Source organism: Balearica regulorum, chromosome 7 (genome assembly GCF_011004875.1).
Source record: "Balearica regulorum gibbericeps isolate bBalReg1 chromosome 7, bBalReg1.pri, whole genome shotgun sequence".
Classification (NCBI taxonomy): Eukaryota; Metazoa; Chordata; class Aves; order Gruiformes; family Gruidae; genus Balearica; species Balearica regulorum.
In genome coordinates, this window is record NC_046190.1 from 40,497,177 (window position 1) to 40,520,348 (window position 23,172).

Below are 23,172 nucleotides of genomic sequence, written 5' to 3' on the forward strand. Positions count from 1 at the left end.
TACTTGATACAGCACGCTTATTCACACAGACTTCAAGCTCTGCTCCGCTCATCTGATCTAGGCACAACCAGGTGAGCACCCACGGTCATCTGCTCGCTCTGGGGCAACTCCATGGAGCAGAACAGCAGAGCGGGTCTGGTGACTACAACTCTTGGAACAGAGTTCATTCTGTCAAACATACCACCAACGTTAACCAACTCTTAATGATAAATCATGTTACAAAATACTGGAAATAACTGTAAGCCTGAAGAAAGTAGTATTATGAGTAACTTCTGGAATACTGGGTTACAAAGCCAGATTCTGTCTTGAAGTGAGGCGAGAACTACACTAGTCACTGAACAAAGTTTATCAGAGTTTTGTTTTTTGGTTTTTTTAAAGAATAATGTCACAGGAGACCCACACAGTGCTTTGAGTATCTCTGGGAAGGTGGATTTAGCAGGGAATTCAAATCCTAAGGAAGAGTACGGCAACCAACAGTAAATGCAGACTTCCAAGGCAATGCAGGTAAATCCAAACCACCATACAGCTAATAGGCTAACAGGATATGATAATATTCTGGATGGAAATTATAGAAGAAAAGAGGCCACTGTTTTTAGCTTCTCTGACAACATAAGCCACTGCCAGTGCTGTCTGGTCTTTTCTGCTACTACACTCCCCAAACTAATTTCAGTTGGGTTGGCATGGCTGCCAGCTGGCCATGCAGGGAAGATGGTTAAGGAACGGACCCAGGTTTTAATCTGGTAAGGAACAGAGAACAGGCAGAAGGAGAGGAGACAGAAGAAACATGCCTGTATCCTAAGTTTCAGCTTCAGCCAACCCAACTACAAATTTCTAAATACAATGGGGTTCACATCTCTCTCAGGTTTGCTCAGCTCTAGAGCCCACAGAGCCACAGACTAAACCAGACCAACCTGCTGACACAAACCTTTTCAGCGGTGGGATTTTCCCCCTAGAGTTAGCTGTCAGCCACATCAGTGAGCTGACCCATCTGACACCTCTAAGGCTGACAATGTGTGTTGCAACGCTTCTGCAAAATAAAAATCTCTACCATCTACATCACCTCACCTGATGGCACGGGAAAAGGAACAGAACGTAGTTTCTACAAGAAGCACCTGAGGGTAAGTTACTCCTGAGGGTTTTTTAATACAAGAGCATACCATACATTCTTGGAAATTATGATGCCAAGTGTGAAAATCTGACTGCAAGCTCAATGCAAATTTTATGCTTGACTCAATGGAGCCAAAATCTCGTTAAGTTTAAAATTAATATTATTTTTTTCCTACTCTAATCCAGATGTGGACTGCAAAAATAACTTAAAAGTTTGCAGACATATCCGTGGGAGGCAAAGATAATCTTTATAAAGAACAGTCTCAATTACAGTGGTGTGAGTGGCCAGCAACTGTTAAAAAAAGCCCTAGAAATCCACAAAACCCCATCCATTCTAGAGACACTGCCTAAGCTAGGAGAATATATTAAAATGCACATAGCATTAAAAAAATGTGTTCCAGTGGAGACTTCTGTCTGCTTATTTGACTGCAGCACTAATTTAAAAAAAAATAATCCCAAAGCAAGCAAATAAACGTTAAGACTGCTTGCCAACCTGTACCAGACTTTTCAAAGGTTTTCAACTCTATAAAAGCAATAGTTTGAGTCGTAGATTTCACATCAAAATGAAGGCTATGAAGTCATGAACGTCAGCTTACAGTCACCTTCACACATTTCTCTCCCAAGTATGCTGCGCAGGTGTGGTAACAGGAAAGGAGGGAGAACTTTTCTAAATGTGTTTCCCCCCACCCCCACAAAAAAACCCAACCAAGAGCAAAACTTCAAACATAAAGGATTTTACTCAAAAGGAGAGGCGAGATATACATTATCATTGCCTCCCAAAATCAACCATCAAAACTAGTTTAGATTCAGGATCTAAAAAACCAAGTCTGATATAAATACCTTCACTAGACTTACTGAAGAATAAGTTATTAGTAGCACACCCAAGCTTCTTACATCACAGAAACCATCAACTAATTAAACGCGTGTCCCATGAGACACAAATAAAGAAGTTTCAGAATTGCTCAGTTTGGTCACATTTTTTGGTAGGGAATTTTTTTTTTTTTTTCCTCTTTAAGCTCATGGCAGCAGCTTTGGAAAGACTTCTCTACCTAAATACATCCCCTGGACAGTACCGAAGACTGTCTGCTGTTGGGAAAAACTGAGAGGTATCTGTGTTTATTGTCGAGATAAACAAATTTTAGAGCATTTATTTGTTCTGTTCCAAGTATGTCCTGTGTTCAAATACCATCACCTTGATTACTTAGAAAAAACCTAACGCGTTCATACGCACATGGGCTCATGTTTAACTGATCCGATATTCCTGGGGTCCCATGCCCTATTTTGAGATACACTGCTGGGATGACATAAAGAGGCTAAACAAGCATTAAATAAAGTTCTGTGATCAAGCCCCCTGGTATCAAAGCACTCTGCCAACCAGTACAGGCAGCAGGGACAGGAAGAGAACCATGTCCAGGTTACATTAATTACAGATAGCCAGATCAGGCTGAATTAAATCTGTCAACACAAAAGCAGCCATGCCTTCCTTACATGTCAGAAGTGATTTTTTTTTTTTTTTTTTTTTTAAGAAAACAGTTTAGCTAAATCAGCACAATCTCCTGCCAGTTTAAGGTGCAGGTGCTCTGAGTCTCCCCTGGGACTACACAGGAAACCTAAGCTTAGAATTCAAACCACAGATTCATGAGCATTTCAATCACTTGCACAGCCCCTGTGCTGCTCTCCTACCCTTGCTGAAAGTGTGTAACATGCCAGTAAGTCTGTGGGCCACATGGTGAACTGAAGATCACACCACTGATCTGGATAAAAATAGCTCCCCTGCCTTTTGGGGCAAAGGGGGAGCAGCACTACTGTGGTCCCACAGACAGTTTTGCTGATACAGCTGACTTGCCGATGGTAGGGTAGAACAAGTAATAGCGACTGCTGGAAGAAGCGTTTCTGCAACATTACCAGGCACTAAAAAGAGATACCGTGAAGGAGTGAGACCCCTCTGCAGGGTTTCTGTTTAAGAGCTGTCATCCTGGTCTGGCCAAAGGATACAACGCGGGTTCCCCTGGAGTGGGAAGTAGCTGCCCCGCTCCCTCCAAGTCCTCCTCCAGCATTCTCTCGCTTTTTATTTCTGTTTTACTCAGAGATCTGTCAGACCAAAGTTTCAGTTTTCTACCAAAGGCAGGCACTGTTGACTGACAACAATAACATGCAAAATAGCCCCTTTATCTAATGTATATTCCATTTCATTCTCCTTTTCAAATCTTTCATGCTCACACACATTGGGTTTAATCCTCACACTTCTCAAAGAGGATGACTGAAATCAGTGTGGTAGCGTTCTGACTTTTGATAGGCTTTCAATGTGGTCAACCAATAACTGCAGACCAAGTCCATTATAAGCACTCTAGATATAAAGAGACCTCTAAAAGCAGGCTCAAACACACACTTAAGAATACACACGGCCTACTTTGATTTTTTTTTTCCCCCCCCTGATGTGCAATTCCAGCTCCTGTAGCTTTTTTTTTTTAAAAAGTGCTCCCTAAGAAGGGAGACTATACCTGAGCTGCAGAAGGCAGGGAAGACGTAACAACTTCACCTGCTTTAAAGGCTGACATAGTGGTTTCAGTGGCAGCTGAAGAGACAAGCATGTGCTGCTCCTCCTTAGACCCTCCCCTGCTCCCAGATGTGTAGTTACACCCTCTCCTTTCTGCCTGCTTTCTCATGCTTGTCAAACCATTCCACAAGCTAATCCAACTGCCTGACCGAGCAACAACTACTCGATATTGCATATATATAACCACACACACATACATGGATAAGGAATTGGCTGGACGGTCACACACAGAATTATGCTCAACAGCTCCATGTCCAAGTGGAGACCAGTGATGAGTGGTGTTCCTCAGGGGTCAGTACTGGGACTGGTGCTGTTTAACATCTTTGTCAGCAACATGGACAGCGGAATCGAGTGCACCCTCAGCAAGTTTCCTGACGACACCAAGCTGTGTGGTGTGGTCGACATGCTGGAGGGAAGGGATGTCATCCAGAGAGACCTGGACAGGCTGGAGAGGTGGGCCCATGCGAACCACGTGAAGTTCAACAAGGCCAAGTGCGAGGTCCTGCAGGTGGATTGGGGCAATCCCAAGCACAACTACAGGCTGGGCAGGGAACGGATGGAGAGCAGCCCTGAGGAGAAGGACTTGGGGTGTTGGGGGACGAGAAGCTCAACACGACCCAGCAATGTGCGCTCACAGCCCAGAAAGCCAACCGTGTCCTGGGCTGCATCCCCAGCAGCGTGACCAGCAGGTCGAGGGAGGGGATTCTGCCCCTCTGCTCCACTCTGGGGAGACCCCCCTGCAGTGCTGCATCCAGCTCGGGGGTCCCCAGGACAAGAAGGACATGGAGCTGTTGGAGAGAGTCCAGAGGAGGCCACGGAGATGATGCGAGGGCTGGAGCACCTCTGCTATGGAGACAGGCTGAGAGAGTTGGGCTTGTTCAGCCTGGAGAAGGGAAGGCTCTGGGGAGACCTTAGAGCCCCTTCCAGTCCCTGCAGGGGCTCCAGGAAAGCTGGAGAGGGGCTGGTGACAAGGGCAGGGAGTGACAGGCCAAGGGGAATGACCTGAAGCTGCAGGAGGGGAGATGGAGATGGGATGTGAGACAGAAATCCTTCCCTGTGAGGGTGGTGAGGCCCTGGCACAGGTTGCCCAGAGAAGCTGTGGCTGCCCCTGGCTCCCTGGCAGTGTTCAAGGCCAGGTTGGATGGGGCTTTGGGCAGCCTGGGCTGGTGGAGGGTGTCCCTGCCCATGGCAGGGGGTGGGACTGGATGGGCTTTGAGATCCCTTCCAACCCAAACCGTTCTATGATATTCTATGATATATATGTATATCTCCTTGCTGGATTGGCAAGTCAGATCAACTCACAGGAGAGTACAAAATGCTGCAGTGGAAGGCAGGAAGTGGAGCCAACACCAGCGGTGGGAAGTAGGGACAGGATGCCATTTACTGAATCACAGGTGAAATTCATAGCCAGAAGCAAAACAGAGAACAGCTCACCATGACTGTTAGGTTACGGCTAAGGAGAGCTGTATTCTATCCGGCTGCATCGTGCCAACAGCTCTCCCACAGGCAAGGACAGAGGGTTTCACTACAGGGTAAAATGCCCTGTGTTTCTGCTGCAGCACCGATAATCCAGACAATAGCTGTCATGCTTCTATTGGAGTGCGTCGCCCAATTTCACCAACGCTGATCCTTCCACTGTCACAACCTCAGTCAGCATTGGGATGCTTCCATTTGGAATGAGTGACAGGTTTTTAAAGGACCACATTAATATCAACAGCTACTCTCCTGCAAAACTAATAACTACTTGTATTTCCAGAAAGCACAAATATTTGCATGATGTGACCTCAGCTCCTAAGGTCTGATAAGTAACTAACAAATCAGTCTACATGTTTACACAAGACATTTTAGATATGTTAGGTAATGAAAGCAAACTCAAAGCCTGGATAAGCCCTGCTAAGATTGCTTGGAACTGGAACTACAAAATTCAGAATTTATCATCATCCTATCCAAAAATAAACATACACAGAAAGTGCTCAGCAAGAACTTGGGACTCATGAAAAATTATCAGAGTTGTGCTTCCCTAATTTACATTATAAAGCCTCCCTACGTAAATAGAGTCCTATTTTACTTGTATCTTCTCATCAGCTTGTATTATTTAAAACATGTGGGACATTCACACAGATGGAAAAAAAAAAATAGGTCAGGCTTGAAACAAAAGCCAAGCCATTCCGTTTTATTAGCAGATTAAACATGTGGAACTGTAATTTTAAATTCCAAGTAAAGCAATTTAATGAAAACATTCTGAACACACAGATAAAAACTACTGCAAATTGTTGCACTCTTTTTTTAATTGCCATGCTGCCAAAGTCTTACTAAAACCAGAACCGATAAATATGTTCATCAATCTGATTTGAAAATGTACAAAAAAGGACTATATTGCTTAGTGATCATATGGAATCCAGTATACAAACCTAGGATTCTTCTCACGTTGGCAGCCAGCACTTCTGAAATACTATTAGATGATCAACATTTGCAAAATCTAGTCCTTTCACTTGCAAAGATCCTGCTTTTAAGCAAATTTATCCTTTTCTGAGACCGAATTTACGTTACAAAAAAACCCTCAGAAACACATTTATTTGTTTTCCTTTTACCTTGTGCATAACCACAATATTTACTACCGAAATATGTAAAGCCCAAATACAAATAAGTGCACTAAATTCAATTTAGTTATTTAAACTGAATGCCCTGAACATCATTTGGTTGCTGCCACCTATTGTCATTCCAAACATGTTGCAAGGAGCTATAACCTTTTTCCCCTTTTGCCTCAACCCAATACTAGTACTCAACTATTTTAAAAGCTTATGTAAAGAAAGCAGGGGAAAAATTAAGAGATTACGAAATGGTTGGGTTTTTTTTTTTTTCTTTTGATTAATTTTGTTTGGTAATTCTACTGTAACTTCAAACAAATACAGGACATGCAACTTCTGAATGGAAACCAGCCAAATCAAATCAGTGAAGACTAATTTCATCAGATACTGGTATCAAAGAGCCACAAGAATGCCTGTTTCACAGACTAACAATTTGACAACTTTACTAGTTTAAGAGATTTCAAGGCTTATGACTTCCAGCAGTATTATTACTACTTCTGTCTCTGCTGTTGCTAAATATGCAACTGACATGTCTATTTGGGCAATAGAAGGAATGAATAAAGGTTGAAAATGAAGACGAATAAGGATGAAAAAATGTAAAAAGATTGGCCATAGGCAAGTCACTTCCCTGCCTGCCCCCTTTCAGTAAAGAATTGATAAATGCTGGCAAAATTCAAAGAATACAAACAAACAGAACAAAAGAATACAAGTAAACAGAACAAAGTACTTTACATATGTAAACACAGACATACACATACCTACGTGTATATATACACACATATAAATATATAGGTATATGTACAGTTTTGGCTTTACACTCTTAAGAAAAGTAATTCTGGAACAGTCATTTCTCACACAGTCCATTTAAAATTATAATTGTAGATTGCCAAAGGTGACTTAATTCTGTCTCCTCCTAAATGTATACAGCTTCACAATGGCATAACGTTCAGGCTCATCTAAAAGTTAAAGAACAGGAAAAAGACACAAACTAATAAATCAACCTAACAAAAGCTTTACTCTGCAGAGCTTTAAGTATTAAAATGGAAGCTTTGCCACTGAACATAAAATTTAGGAGGGTCATTATTTCAAAATCTTAATTCTCTGAATATCATGTAAATAAACGAAAATTAATTTCCAAAAACTTGGGAGGGGAAAGAAGACCTCTCTCAAGCAGGCTGTGATTTCCCCTCTCCCTAGTCTTCATTCTTAAAGCCAGAACACAAACCCAAGACCTAGTAAGTCACCTCACTGAAAGTAATATTTTGGTCTGTTTCAAATTGATAAGCATCATTTGCTTTCTGCAACAGGATATTAAAGGTATCTAAAAGATGTCCTAAAGCTGCTGGAATAAAGATACAACTTAACATTTGCAAATCGAAGAGCAGATCAGCCACTGGACCCAAAGGCACCTACTTTAAGGTAACCTGATTGCCAGGTGCTGGCCATTCACGTAGTCCGGTGTAGGCGCACACACCAGTTCTGCAATGAAGAGGTACTCAGAACACACATGCTCGCAGGATGCTGTTGTTGAAGCACCGAGCTACAAATACAGGAGTCTAAATTTCAGGAGACATCTCTAAAAACAGGGGCATAGGTGTCGAAACTGTTTTGTTATTAAAAAAACATACTGCACGTTTACGTCAATCATCTATGGGACCACTGCTTAAAATTACAATATTCAGACAGTTGAATACTCTCAAGCAAGGGGAAAGTAGGGATGTGACAGAGTCAATCTCGAGGCTCAAACAGGAAAATGGTGAATTCCTGCAAGGGGTGAATTACCACGTCATTTGACCTCTCCAACTCAGGTTCTTTTACACACAAATATCAAAGGCTATTCCAATGCTTGCTAATGGATCAAAGCATTACCTACTCCACACAGCCACTCCTTTGTACCTTCACTTATTTTATAGCCTTCATCTATACATTAATGTTAACAATCCCTCATAAAAATCCATTTAAAACTTCATTTGGCTTTGAACTGGTAGATACAATTATACTTAAGTGCCTAAATGGAACGTGGCACAGGTCTACAGTTAGCAGCTCAGTCTCCAGTGTGCAGCAAAACTGATATGGGAAGGCATCTCAGAGCAACCTCAGATGGGAAAGGTGGTGGAGGAAAATTATGGAGGGTCTGGAAGATATTTAAACTAGCTGCCCCTGATTAAGAAGCTGTCAAAGCAGGGATCATACACTGAAGCTAAGGAGGGCATGCAGTAAAGGCTAGTTACAGTCAAAAGCAGGGCTGTTGGGGAAACGGCCAAACCTCACTCCACTGACACTGCTCATCTCAAATCACAACAGTGATGGAGATTAATATTACCACAAAGCATGAAGCCACATCTTTCATCTAGCTTCAGTGTCTGTCTTATCTATAACAAAGGCCTTCAAGATCAGCAGCTAAGGTAGCTGTATTCCGAAATTATGCCCCCCTTCACTTTAAGCCCCTTGCCTGCAGCCTCAGTGTAGTTACACACGACCTTTGAGTTGGCCCCACAGGGGAAACCCTCCCCTTCATTCAACTCTGCACATCCTTCAATTCAGCTGCAGCGTGAGCACAGCGGCAAAATGATTCTTCCCACTCTGAGTGACAGCAAGGGGAAAGTTTGCAACAAGGAGCAGGAACCTCCCCTTCCGGGAGCAGCTGGAATTGCTAGCTTGGACACTGGGAACGCACAAATGTTTTCCATTAGAATCACCAAATTCGTCTCTGGATTTGGAAGACCAGAGCACACAGATGACTGAACCGCTTTACGGGTAAGGAAGCCACCAGAGCATATGTGCAAGCTAACCAGGCAGTCACTTAGCGAGTTAGATCAGCTTGAAGTGAAAACTAATAAATTCATTTGCACCATCAGTTTTGGGTCAAAACAGGGAGCAGATCTGACTCCCAGCATGGTACCCACTCACTAGCGCTGACAGAGGAGGCAAAAGCAGGATAGTGTCAGCGTGGAAGGGAGAGGACAACCATTCCTTTCAGCAGCTGTCCACAGTTAACTGCCTTAAGCTCAACATGAAATTGCATCTTAAATCCCAAGACAGGTGGATCCAGGAAAGCCCCATTCTCTGTCAGCAAAACTCAGCTCTTGACGTGCAATCAATGCAAGGTTGAGATGTAGAGATAGAGTGATGTACCCTGACCCTCTGTAAGTCAAAAAGGATCTGAAATCTACACCCTGTTCAGGCTCTGGAACACCTTCCTTACACTCTCCTCACCTATTTTCTGCTCACTACTTAGCCTGAAGAAACAACAGTAAAGAAGTCAATAGCTCCAGTGCTCGGGAACTCCAGGGTACGGGCAGTAAGCCCCGTTGCCCGAGACGAGGAATTAACAATTGGCTGGAAATCTGGAAACTGGTCGCACACAGGGTACAGGCAGAGAGAGGAAGAGAAATGAGGACAAGGGGAGGAGAAGACAAGATTTGATGGGTTCTCTCAGGTAAAAGTTAATCCTGCAGTTATACAGAAGATTAAGAAAAGGATGTTGTGGAAAGCATCTGACAGTTCCAGCACTCCAAGAGCAAGTGAAATTAACTGTTCACCTTAACTACATCTTCTGAAGGGGACCTGCCTGCTTTTTGGACATGAAAGGATTTAATTACCCCAAATTTAATTTGAAATACATCAACTCCAACTGAAGACAGGCCTTGTGATGCAGACTAGAAGAACCTTGAAAAGACTCTGAGAAAACAGTACTACACACAACCTTTTCTTTTCTTCTGTTCCCAGGGCATTCACTGTTAGAAAGGACAGGATGGGCCAGACCCACCCTCACAGTCATTTACTCCAGTAATGAGCAATCAAACAGCCACCTCGTTACGCCTGTCCCCACGTGCTACTACAGTTTGGGCTGCTGAGCTGAGCTAACCAAACTGAAATGGCTTGAGAGTCAGCCATAACTGCAAACATCTCCGAGCACTGTTCCATGGTACGTTGTCGTAATAAGCCTAACAAAAATCAAGATGGCGTCTGTCCTTGCAGACAGGGGAACAGCACGGCCCGTCATAGTTGTTACGCAACACTCTTACTTTCTAATGCTTGCAAACCTGCGCTTCAGTTAGTGACCAGTCAATGTTTTTAACATTAGTTTATTGTTTCTTTATATAGGAGAAGAGTACACATGTGGCTATTAAAAGACATAATTATAAAAAGGATGTCTATACATTTACCCTGCTCGTATGATTCAGAGTATGAAGTGAAAGAGCACACTCACTAACCAAGAAAATTCAGCGGGGATATCATTACTTTCCATGGTAAAGGGACAGAGGAAATGAGAGCGCTGACAACACAACGAATACCAGAGAAGTCCTGTTCTTACAGGATATTTATCTGTTTAGGCACAAAGCTTGAATTAAGAGAACGCAATGAAAATACTTCTCTTCTTTATCATGATCAGACATCAATTTTCCCTTTGCTACTGTAAGATGCTCTGCCGCAGTACAATGTCCTGCTGCCATCTATTCTTCTCTTCCCCCGCCCCGTCCTCCTCTTTTCCCTCATACAGGTCCTGATTGCTATGAAGCGACTCCAGAGAGACCCTGGCAGCTCACTCTAACCACCTCCATCTACTGCGCTGTTATCTTTTAACAGACAGACAGCTTCCAAACCACACTCACATATTTAAATACATTACAATCCAAGATACAGCAAAGCACAAGGAGCCAAGCGTTGAAGTCGGCTCTTCATCTTTCAAGGACCAGTAGTTTTTCTACAAACTGAGTGCAGAAAACTCACAAGTTTTAAAGCATCTACTTCAGGAGCTGGCAGCAGAGAGGCACCAAGCCCTGTCTGACCAGAACTGACTCCAGCCACACGGATGCCCCTGTGCGGCTGCCAGCATACTGAGTGCAAAGAGGGGTTATTAGCCAGATGCAGCACATCTTTGGTACAACACTGCAGCTGAGGTGGTAAATCCACAGCCCAGCGCACTTCAAACAGCTCTACCAAAGTCAGCACAGGCCTGGCTAGCCTTCCTGGCTTCTGCTCAGCATCGGCCCTCAGAGCCATCTCGGCCCTGTAGAGCCGCATCAAGATCTCTGCCCTGTAAATCCTCGCGGTGGCTGTTCTGCGAGGATCAAGTCTCAAACCCACTCAGAGGCTCGGCAGCACCTCAGCTAACCAGCCCTCCCAGAAACAACGCTGCTGGGAGCCCACTGTGCACGGACACCGACTGTGCGCAGAGCTAGCGTGGGCGAGTGGGATTCCTCAGCCTGACCTCAGAGAAAGGCTGGCCCTGGAAGCCTCACACCTGAGACAACACACCTCAGCTAGTAAACCTGTCCAGACCTGAACTTACGCTTCTTTCTCAGCTCCGAGCTGCTCTTTCTAAGCCTCCATGGCACTGTTAACACATTCACCCCAATAAGTCACCAAAGGGTAACCGAGATTTACTCATGATTGGGGAATACAACTCCCAGGGGGCAGCCAGAAATAGCAAACAAGCTGGAGGGTCTGAGAGGCTTTCATCTTATAAACCAGAGAGCAGAGAGTTCTGATCTGGGCCTCCTCCTCCCCGGCAGTTCATATGATTTTAGCCTCACTGAAATGCCCTAGACATTATCCCCACAGCGCAAAAACAGACTCTTGAAAAAAATAACTCTATTTTGATATTTTTGCTATCAAGGTTTTACTGCACATGTGCCACATGAGCACGGGCCTCAACCCACCTCCTATCATTTTCAGATTCACCCTATTCTGGTGGAAATTAATAGACAGCTCAGACTGTTGAGTGTTTCTTTGCTATCCAAGATGCTCAGTTGCCATTTTAGGCTAGATACCTGCGGTATTGAGGTACGAACTTACTGTTTACAATGTCACCTTGCAGCTGAAGAATTTGTGGAACAGGCATTGTGAGAATAACTATATCAAACTGTTCTGGTGGTCCCATTTTCCTGGAGACTTCCCATTTCCCATCTCGGAGACAGATGTGAGTTACATGCTGTTCATAGAAGACATCTGCACCTGTGTGGAAAAAGAAGTTGTTAAATACACATAACAGTGAATCCCACTGAGAAAATGCAGACTAGTTTCCCTTAGTAACTGGATGACATGCAAACAGCAAAGCACACAGTTTTAGGGCAAAATTTCACAAATTGGGTTGAATCAATTGAACAGCCAGCATATGACATTAAAAGAAGGGATCCTCACCAGCTGAAAAAGATCCCATTGCTCCCCTGGTACTGGCACTCATCTGACTCCTCTCTGACATGATTAAGCTCAGTAAACAGATGGAAAACTACCAGCTGCTCCCTTTTTCAGGTTAGTTTACTGTGGCTTTAGTGAGCTGAACCAATTCAGAGTGAAATCCGATGAGTGCAGGAGGCAGCACAGGATAAGCAATCAAAGCACGCCCCCAGGAGCTGAAAAAGAGTGTTGCCCCTGTTAGCATCTCTCATACATCAGAAGACAGGAATGTAGGTATTATTTGCAAGATTAAGGTCTAAAAAACCCAGACAATTAAAAAAAGACAACAACAATCACATGAAAGAAGCAAAACTTGACTGCTCATAATCAAACTAGAGCTAAATTAGTCACTAAACTGTACAAGTGGCTCTGCCACATTACACCTAATGGAGTAGTTACATAGCTTAAACTAGCAGATGATCTTCTCCTTCAGAGTTTTGTGAAGGACTTTCAACACGGTAGGCTCACATACTGCACTCATTTCTACGAAACACAGGATGGAGCTCACCACTATGTTCCCAGCTGCTCAGTTAAGTACACACTCATGAAAAAATACCCAAACACTCACTTCATTCAAGCTGCAACTCAATTCTCTTCTCAATGTCACTCCCACCAAGTTATCTCTGTCCTAATTGTTACATCTGACTTTCATACGCTAAAGCCAATGGTGTAAATATAAGCTTGGCCTCTGATCCTACAGATGTTATATTCGGATCGAGATTTTTTATATGCCAGCAGTACAGCTGAAGTCAGTGAAGCGCTTGCAGGACTTGAAAAATTCATAGAGCTCGCTGACACGTTTATCCATCTAAGCAACTTCAAGACATACATAAACAAAGAAGGAACTGAGTGTTCTCACTGGAGATCTAAATTTGAAAGACAATTCAAGAATGCCATCAAAACCCACAATCATTAAATCCTTTCATTTCACACAAAGGCATCAAAAAAATTACCTGACTGTTTTAAATAATACTTGACAACCGAGGAGATGCCCTGGGGTGCCACGTAATTGCATGAGCCTTCTTTCACTACCATTCCTTCAATGGGTGCAGTCAGTGGTTTCAAGATGCCATGAGACAGAAGTTCCTCACAGAAGCTTAAATGAAGCAAACAACACAGAGATGAAAATACACAGCAGGAAAACCAACGGCAGCTGTTGTTATTTTTCACATTTAAAGTTCAGACCAGCCTAACTTTTGAATTTAGAGAACAGTTTTTAACTACCTCATACAACCTGTGTTTCAAGCCAGGCTATACAGGAACCACAGCTATAAAAAGACAAACTACCTTGCTATTTCATTGAGGACTGACCAAGGCTACCTACTGTGCCTGTAACAGAAACTGTTGGTGGTTTCATCTGAAGGTTTCAGGACTACCTGCAGCAGGAGCACATATGACAGTTACTTAAAGGTATGAATATCAGTGCAAACTGCACTGCCACCGTGGAGCACAGGAACATGCCAGCAGCTGGACACGTGTGCCTGCAAAACACCTGCCTTTCCCCTGATTCCCACACAAACTTCGCATTTTTACATCACTGTTAAGTCACCATCCCCTTCCCCAGCCTACGGCGAACCGCCCTGTGCACCCAGCAAGCCCAAGCAAGCCCCACCGATGCAATCCTCCCCATCCCCAGTCAGCCACCGCTCTTCTTCAGGGCAGAGACGTCATGTCCCCGCAGAGCCAAGATACCTCACGCTTTTTCTGTCATACCTAGCTTTCCTGCCACCTGCACGGTGCTCAGGCGAAGCTGAGGCGCGTTAGCCCTCGAAAGAGATCTCTGTGGATTTAAGCGGCAGGGTCACGGCCTCCTGCATTTCCTACGGTGGGTAGGTGTGCGCCACGGGTGAAAACCGCCGAGCCGTGACAGCCGCGGGCTGGGCTGGGCAGGGCGCTTCGCCGCCGAACCTGCCCGACCCCGCGTACCGCCACCTGCTTCGCCCCCCAGGCCACCTTCCACCCGAGGCAGCAGAGACAGACGGGCGAGCGGACGGAGGGAGGACGGCGGGCAGAACCCGGCGGCAGCTCGGCGACCGGGCGGCGGCTCCCGCTCTCCTGCCCCGGCCGGCACCTCCCCTCAGGCCGGAGCCTCCCCTCAGGGCGGCCGCGCGCGGGGCGGGGCGGGGCTGGGGGCGGGGCTCACCTGCGGCGCGGCCCCGCGCGCTCAGTCTCGAGGGTGATGTACTGCGCGCCCAGGTCCGCGGTGCAGGCGGCGTCCCGCGCGCTGCGGCTCGTGCTCATGCGGCCCCCTGCGCGACAGCCAGTCAGAGACCGCTACGCCACGCGACGCGACCCCCCCGCTCCCGCTCCCCGCCGCGTGCCCGGCCCACCTGCTCCGCGCGCCTTGTCCCAGACGGCGACGCGGACCAGCGCCGCCCCTCGCAGCAGCGCCGCGCAGGCGCTGCCCGTCAGCCCCGCGCCCACCACCAGCACCCGCGCCATGGCCCGCCGCGCCGCGCCACGCCCACAGGCGGGGCGGAGACGTGAGGGAGCGTGTGCGCGTGCGTGGGGGTAGGCGCGCGCGCACGCACGCACGCACCCCGGCGGGCACGCACGCCTGCGTAGACACCCGCCCCTGCACGCGCACCCGTGCACAGATGCGCGCCCCTCTGGCACGCACAGCTCCTGCTGCGTACGTGTCCGTGCGCACACACGCACCCCCCTCCACACGCACCTGTACACGCACATGCACGTGCACACCTATGCACACGCATGCGCACACCCACATGCACACCCTCTGCACACTGACGTGCCCACGCGCTCCCCCCGCATGCGCACCCGCGCGCACACCCCCACACACACTCCCATGCGGCACCCACGTGCACGCACGCACCCCCCTGCGCGCACACCTGTGCTCACCCCCCCGCGGGCCCCACCTGGGGCCACCTCGGTGGGCTCTGCCCTTGGCCCCCTGCCCCCCGTGCGGTGCTGGTGACGGCACCTCCTTGGGATGAGGTGACCGGTGCAACCCACGAGCAGGGCTGAGGCACACTTCGGAGCCCTGAGGCACACCGCTGAGGCCTGAAGCACACCGCTGAGGCCTGAGGCACACCGCCAAGGCCTGAAGCACACCGCTGAGGCCTGAGGCACACCGCCAAGGCCTGAGGCACGCCTTGGAGCCCTGAGGCACACCTCGGAGCCCTGAGGCACACCGCCGAGCCCTGAGGCACACCGCTGAGCCGTAAAGCTTTGTGGCGGGGCAGCCTGCGGCACGGAGGGGCTGATACCTGCTGAGCTCCTCTTCTCAAGGACGGTCGGATGCCAGGAGCTGAAGCCAGCAGAGATAAAGCAGCCTCCGAAGGGACGTGCTCCACCTTGCCGGGAGAAAGGGGTCAAGCAAGGAGATGCAAGGAGTCAGCGGAGCTGTTAAAATGACAGCTCAGATGCTGTTAGTTGTGAAAACCCAACTGATCGTCCACCGGTTCGATCAGTTACGGGCAGTGAAATGTGTACTTGATGGACTGATGCCTTGCCAAAAGACCTCTGCCCTCAGCGAGGGTTAATTGCTATGCATCCACCTGGCACGTGTTGAGTTTTGAGTAGTGCGGAGCGTTGCGTAATGATGCTTGACCAACTCAATGAACTGCTGCGATGACGTGATTGGCCTGCTAGATGAGGGGAAAGCAGTGGATTTTGTCTACCTGGACATCACTAAGGCCTTTGACGGTGTCTCCCGTGAGATCCCCGTTGAGAAGCTGGTGATGTAGGGGCTGGATGAGCAGGCAGTGAGGTGGGTTGAGAACCAGCTGAATGGCTGGCCCCAGAGGATGGTGATCACCAGTGCAAAGTCTAGTTGGAAGGCATTGACCAGCGGCATGCCCTTGGGGTCAAGACTGGGTCCAGTCCTGTTTAACATCTTCATTAATACTCTGGATGGTGGGGCAGAGCATACCCCCAGCAAATTTGGGGATGACACCAAAGTGGGAGGAGTGGTTGATGGGCCAGAGGGTTGTGCTGCCATCCAGAGGGACCTCAACAGGCTGTAAAAAATGGACAGGAACATCAGGAAGTTCAGCAAGGGGAAGTACAAAGTCCTGCCCCTGGGGAGGAACAGCCCCATGCACCAGTGCGTGCTGCGAGTCACCCAGCTGGAAAGCAGGCCCTGGGGGTCCTGGTGGACACCAAGTTGAACATGAGCCATCAGTGTGCCCTTCTGCAAAGAAGGAGAATGGTCTCCTGGGCTGCTCTAGGAGGAGTGTTGGCAGCAGATCGAGGGAGTTGGTCCTTCCCCCCTACTCAGCACTGGTGAGGCCTGACCTGCAGTGCTGGGAACAGTTCTGGGCTTCCCAGTACAAGAGAAAGTCCAACTGGAGAGACTCCATCAAAGGACCACTAAGATGATTAGGGCACCAGAGCATCTCTCCTGTGAGGAACTGCTGAGGGAGGTGGGGCTGTCCAGCTGGGGGAAGAAAAGGCTCACAGGGGGAATCTCATCAATGTCTATAAATGCTTGGAGGGAGGGTGCAGAGAGGACAGAGCCAGGCTCTTCTCAGTGGTGCCCAGTGACAGGACCGGAGGCCGTGGGCAAAAATGAAACACCAGAGGTTCCCTCTGAACATCAGGAAACACTTTTTTACTGTGAGAGTGACCAAGCACTGGTGCAGGTTGCCCAGGATGGAGTCCCCATCCTTGGAGATAATCAGAAGCCATCTGGACGTGGTCCTGGGCAACCAGCTTTAGGTGGCCCTGCGTGAGCAGGGGGGGTTGGACAAGATGACATCCAGAGATCCCTTCCAACTTCAACCAGTCATTGATTCTGTGATAAGCTATCCCTGCCATTTGTCCTAACACCAGTCATCCAGGAATGCTCTGGAACTGGGTCTGATCCACCCTTCCAGTGTAATCCTGCCCACCTGGAGGTGCTGCCCGGCAGGAATTGCTCGAGGGTGTGACAGCTTCCAGAAAGTGTCGATGAGCTGTCTCCAACACGCAGAGTTTTCGTGTAACCATGCCTGGCAGGAGCTTGTATTTTGCAAGAAGCTATGGCTTGATGTTAGGAAAGGGGGATCCTGAGATGCTGAGACCGGAGCAGATAATGCTCAGGGGCGGTGGCATGTGTGCACCGCCTCTGCCTGGGGAGAGAAGACATTTTCTGGACACTGGTTTCGGAAGATATCCACCAGGAGGTGACAACCAGCAGTTTCTAAGGACATCTTCATTGGCCTGATAATGCTTCTTCTTGGAGCGCACAAGCAGCAGCCGAAGGATTTTCACCCTGCCTGTTGTCGTCATTGCAGAGCTGCCCCTCTCACCTCCAACCCACTGCCAGCAGTTTCCCCGGTAGCCACAATTCAGGAAAACAAGTTCCCATGCTGCCAGCCTTGCGAGTGGGCGACTGGGGGAAGTATTTGGATTACTACCCTTATCTAGCTGTGTAGGTGATAGGAGAAGTTCCAGAGAACTGCTGATAGGGATCACTGTGGTATGGGGGACACCACAACCTGACACTTTGGCATAGGTGTTTAGCAACACTGATGTAAATTCCCTTACATGGAGCTCGTTGCACCTAAGGGACAGGGCTTACCTGCTGAGGGTGTTGGTGATACTCATCTTCAATGGGAGCTCCGAGTTGGCCTCAAGGCAGATGTTTAATAAGCACTTCTTGGAGAGAGGTTGGAGCCCCTGTCACCCCTTCCCATGTGAGTTGTGGGGCAGTCGTAGAAGACAAGAAGTATTCAGTCTGGGCCTTCCTCCTTTTTTTTTTTTTAAAAAAAACTGAGATTGACTGTATAAGTGACCCTCCAACATGTAAGAGTTTAAAGCCGTGAATTCAGATTTGGTGGGAGGTTTTCTCTTCTTGCCACCGTTGCCCTGGGAAGAAGCGTCAGGAGGTTATGTCCCTCTCCTCAGCACGTCCTATAGAGAGTACCACTTGGTCCCTTGCTCTGCACCCTGCCTGCTGTGGATCTCCTCCGACACCCCCCTCTCTGTGCACCACACTGAGAGCTCAGGCAGCGGTCCAGAGCTGGCCACTCTCTTTGGGCATCAGGTGCCTAGGACATAGACATGTCCAAGCTGAAGTCCACTGTGGTCCTAGGACTCGTGGCATCTCTGGCTTTGCATTCAGCCTTGCACAGGGGCATGGGAGGTCCTGAATGGAATTCAGTTGTAGCTGCTGTCTTCTAAAAGATCCACTGGACCGCACAATTGTACGTCTGCCAGTGGGCTGGGCAGTGGTTTGTCACTACAATTTACTTGTTTATTCATGAAAAGAAGATTTCTCAGACCTCGTAGGTATTTGGGCTGTGACCAAGTGGTCTGTACATTAAATGTGCTTGGGAATGGTGTATTGCACCAAACAGTTACCTGGCAGCTTAATTTGCAAGAGAGCCCAGTAGAGTTTCTTAGATGTGCGTTTTCTTGCTAAACTGTGGCCTGGTAAAAGCAGATAGGAGGGTAGTAATTAAGACAGTCAAAGAATTGAGGCCAAAAGAGAAATATCAAGAATTAAGACAGAATCTTTGGCAGTAGTTTTATAGAAAATACGATTATTGAACTTGAGAACGATGGGTAGTGAAAGCACCTAAAGAAGAACAGTCTGTGCAATGGGAAAAGCTCTGTGCTCGCTGGGGAACGTGCAGTGTGGACTGCTAGCAGAGGAAGCAAGGGTATCGCAAGAAAGGGCTGCATGAGTTGGGCGAGAACTCTTGGATGTATGACATATTTGGCTTTGGGGCCAAACACCTACCTGAAGTATGTGCCAGTGGCAGGCAGCCCTGGCTGAGGGCAGGGCACGATAACGCTCCGATTAGGAGCTGTGGCGCAGCTGCCTTACTGGAAAGGACCTGGGAGGAGTGGCAGATGCCAAACTGAACGTGAGCCAACAATGTGCTCTCCCTGCGAAGATGGAGAACCGTGGTTCGGGCTACAGGAGCAGACAGGTGGCTGCCTGGTCTCAGGTAGTTATCACCCCCACCGTGTGGTGCAACGTCTGGATGCTAGGTCCAGTTTTGGTCTGCCTGCTGCAAGGGATGCTGAGACGCTGGTGAGACTCTGTAGAGGTTGGCTAACTGGCAGCGACCCTACAGCAGGAGGTGGACAGAGCTGAGGTCATTGGGTCTGGCCGTGAGAGCGGTCCAAGAGCAGCCTGCGACTCCTCGGAGGGCAAAAGGTGATAGAGTCAAGTGCCTCTCTGTACTGGCAGATGATGCAGTGAGGGGAAATGTTGTTGCACCTTTGGACGTTGATGCTAGACATGTGGAAATGCTTCTTTTTCTGGGGAGTGAGGAGCAGCCCTGGGATGGCCACCACAGGGGTGGGGGGGTCTCCATCCTGGGTGATTTCCAAAACTTGACTACTCAAAGCCAGGGCCAATCTGATCCAGTACTGGCAATAGTCTTTTTTCTAGTGGAACAGTGGATAGAGACCTCTAGAGATCCTTTCCCACCAACATTTCTTTGATGTCACAACTATGTAATGAAGTTCAAGGGCCTCTCCTTGATCCCATTCAGCCTCTACAGTGGTGATGCTTCAGCAAGAGCTGTATATGACTTTTGGGAGGCCTGAGCATCTTGCAAGACCTGTGATAATGTCTCAGTCTTCAAGTGCTATGGGACACTACGAGTGCAACTTTAGTCTTGCACCTTTCAGGAGAACAGTGCCTCCAGATGAGCGTGACCAGAGTTGCCCTGCCCTTTCCCTGGAGTATAGACTTCCATTATCTGTTTCCTCAGAAGGTGAAAGTCAAAGGTGTCTTAGTGAAGCGTGGCTTCTGTACTCTAAAAGCAAGACACTCAACCTCCAAATCTCTAAGCGATGAACCAATGTTCTATTACGGCTATGTTTAAAGAGTGGGACCAATTGCCGAATCTCAGTGTCTTGGACACCTCTCGGGTCCACTCCAGGCTGACAGCCAGAAGACGTCTTTCCCTATTGAGCCTGCGCTGTGACTTCCAAAGCAAACCAACCCAGAAGACAGCCTCAGCTTTGGCAAGGGTGATGGAGAAGGATAACTATCTGAGCCCACAGCGTGCATGTAGGATAGAGTGCTCAGGCACTCTTCGTACTTTCCTGTAAGGGTGTAAAGAACAAGGATGTTGTGGTGGGTTGACCCCAGCCAACAGCTAAGCACCCACACAGCCGCTCGCTCGCTCGCTCCACCCCCCACCCCCGAGTGGGACAGGTGGAAGGAATAGGAAGAGCAAAACCGAGAAAACTGGGTCAAGAGAAAGACAGTTTCGTAGGTGAAGGAAGGAGAATAAAAACAAGTGATGCAAAGGCAGTCACCACCTCCCACGGGCAGACCGATGCCCAGCCGGTCTCTGCTACCTTGGAGGACAACGTCCCCCTCCCCAGTTTTTAATGTGCGGTATCACATATTGCTTGGGCCAGTTGGCTGTGTCCCATCCTAGTGCTGTGAAGGAAGTTAACTCTGTCCCAGGCAGACCCAGTACAGGTGGTTTTAGACCATTGCCTGGGATTTAATCTCCAGGTCACATTTAACAGCTCTGTCCATAATACCATATAACAAAGGGCTGTGGAGCTCTGTCTGGCACATCGTCATTTCTAAAACACAAGGTCTTGCCACTGCAAATACATTTTACACTTCAGTCTTCCCTTGTAATAACTTAATCATTTCTCCTGTAATGAATCATTAAAATAGCCATTAAAACATGAAGATGGAAACTTTTTTCAGAGTTATCAATTAAATCACTTTATCGATGGAAATCACCTTTCAACGTCCATAGTTATTTGACACTGCCTAAACAGTATTTAACCGGCCTGCACAAACAAATTCTGGGCAACTGTGCTTCCTAAACTACGGTATTGCCTAATGATTTATATGTTTAATATCTCAGTGTGTTTACATTTAGCCTTCTCTGTTCTTGCTACCCCACCCTCCAGACAGTTCAAATAGGGTTGTGTTAAGAGGGATGAAGAGTTCTGTGCCACGCACCAGCGAGCGGTGACGGTCGGTCCTCTGCTGCTGCCGCATGCCCTGTCCCTGTCTCCTCTGCACGCCGGGCATCGCTTCCCTACACCGTCCGTCCATCCGAGGGGCTGACATCTCCCCATCTCCTCCCGCAGGAGCTGTGCTGCCCCGCGGCTGGGCTGTTGGGCTTGGCTTTTATAAAGGTGAGTGTGGGAAAAGACGTCGGCGGAGCTGGGTCTCTTTCTAAGTGTGGATGTGGATGGTTTTCATGGCTCCAACTGAAGGACAACAACTCTGACCCAGCTACCCGTGTTGGTCTGAGAGCAGGGGACCGAAATCTGATCTGCTGGGTCGGGTCTAGAGGTCGGTCCAGCCTGGTTTTCTCTGCCCGGTACTGGTGAAAGCAGAGACTACCCAGGGGAAGCATGTCAGCCTGGCCATTTTCAGTGGTCCATCACCTTGTAGTCATGAACATCTACAGCTGTCGTTGGAGGGAACAGCCCTGTCCAGTCCTTTCACTGTCTGTTCATGGACCTATTGCCCATAACTTTGTGTAGATCCTGCTGCTGTCCTTGAAATGTAATCAGTTGTTGTCCTTTTCACTGTGATCAAGGAGAAGGGCAAGTGGTCAGAGATTCTCTTTCATGATTTTATTTCTATTTAGGGAGTGCATTCACTGTTGGGTCTTACTGGATTGATCAGAATCAACCTGCTGTCCTCACTCTGCCTCCTGGGTAGACTTGGACAGCTGTGTTAACGGGTGATGCAAACAGCGTGGCAATGTTACAAAGCTCTCCCTCTCCATCATACCCTTTCCTGTAACGCAGCTGGGAGGAGAGAGGGGAGAAGTGGCTTGCGCTGTGTCATAACCGATGTGACGAGTAACACCCTTCATCCTTTGTGTGTTGGTAAGAGAACGTCTGGCTTGGGATCTGCAGCCCGTGCTGGTGCCTCTGGGGCTCTGGCTGTGCCCCTCTGAGCTGAGTCTGGCCCCGGCACCTCCAGGACCCCTTTGGGCGGGGGGAGATGCTGCCGGATCCCCCTTTGCCTCCTCATCTCCAGTTGAGCGAGCCCAGCTCCCTCAGCCTCTCCTGGCCTCCACCCGCCAACGCAGCAGCCCTGCACGGGCTCCAGTTTGTTACGTAGGTCTCGTACTGGGCAGCCCCCAGCAGCTGCTCTGCCCCCCCAGTGCCCCGCAGAGGCAATGGCCTCTTCCCTGGACTGCTGCCTGCCTCTGGCCGGTGCAGCCCTCACCACTGCCGGGGCGCAGCCTTGGTAATCTCCTTGTCCCCTGCAATTCCCGCCTCCTTCTCCTCAAGCTGTTTTTTGTCTGGTGCATTTCTTTTTACCCAGTCTGCCCACCTGGTACTGTGGCATGGGTTTGGGGTTTTTTTTTTTCCTCCCTTGTGGAGGACTTCGTACTTCTCTGCCTCATCTGTCTTGCTGAGATGAGAAACCGGCGGCTGTTTTCCAAAGGTGATGTGGGAGTCAGTCTGCTGGGGGAACCATGTGGCGAACACTGGGATTTGCCATTTAAAATGGGTGCCCGTGGTGCTGTAATGGATTGTTTTTGAAGTGATGATTAAGCGCTCAGTGATTTTCTGTTTGACATGCCTTGCCTTGCAGTCCTGTAGGAAGCACCAAGTTGCCCTTGAGCTCCAGCAGCTAATTGCACCACAGACTGGTGTTCAAAGGCGTTTTCTTGTGTCTTCTGGACAGGAGCAGATATGTTAGACAAAAATAACAGAAAGAAAGATCATGTATGTGACATTGTGTTTTAACACACTTGTAATTTCCAGTGGTCTGTCGAGCATTGCAAGGATTGCTTGTCCCTTTCTGGAATTACTCTCCTGAGCTTCGATTGC

The 23,172-nt window shown here is 48.2% G+C and overlaps 1 protein-coding gene across 1 annotated transcript in view; it reads right to left on the reverse strand.

The window, feature by feature from the left end:
* Positions 1-14,895, reverse strand: part of RNLS (renalase, FAD dependent amine oxidase) — an 80,183-nt gene extending 65,288 nt beyond the window's left edge. The window contains exons 1-4 of the mRNA XM_075759040.1: positions 14,766-14,895; positions 14,579-14,684; positions 13,389-13,531; positions 12,055-12,213 (exon numbers count right to left, since the gene is read on the reverse strand). Coding sequence (XP_075615155.1) covers positions 12,055-12,213; positions 13,389-13,531; positions 14,579-14,684; positions 14,766-14,877 — 520 coding nt within the window. The 5' untranslated portion in view covers positions 14,878-14,895. The remainder of the gene's footprint in view (positions 1-12,054; positions 12,214-13,388; positions 13,532-14,578; positions 14,685-14,765) is intronic.
* Between the last annotated feature and the right edge of the window lie 8,277 nt (positions 14,896-23,172).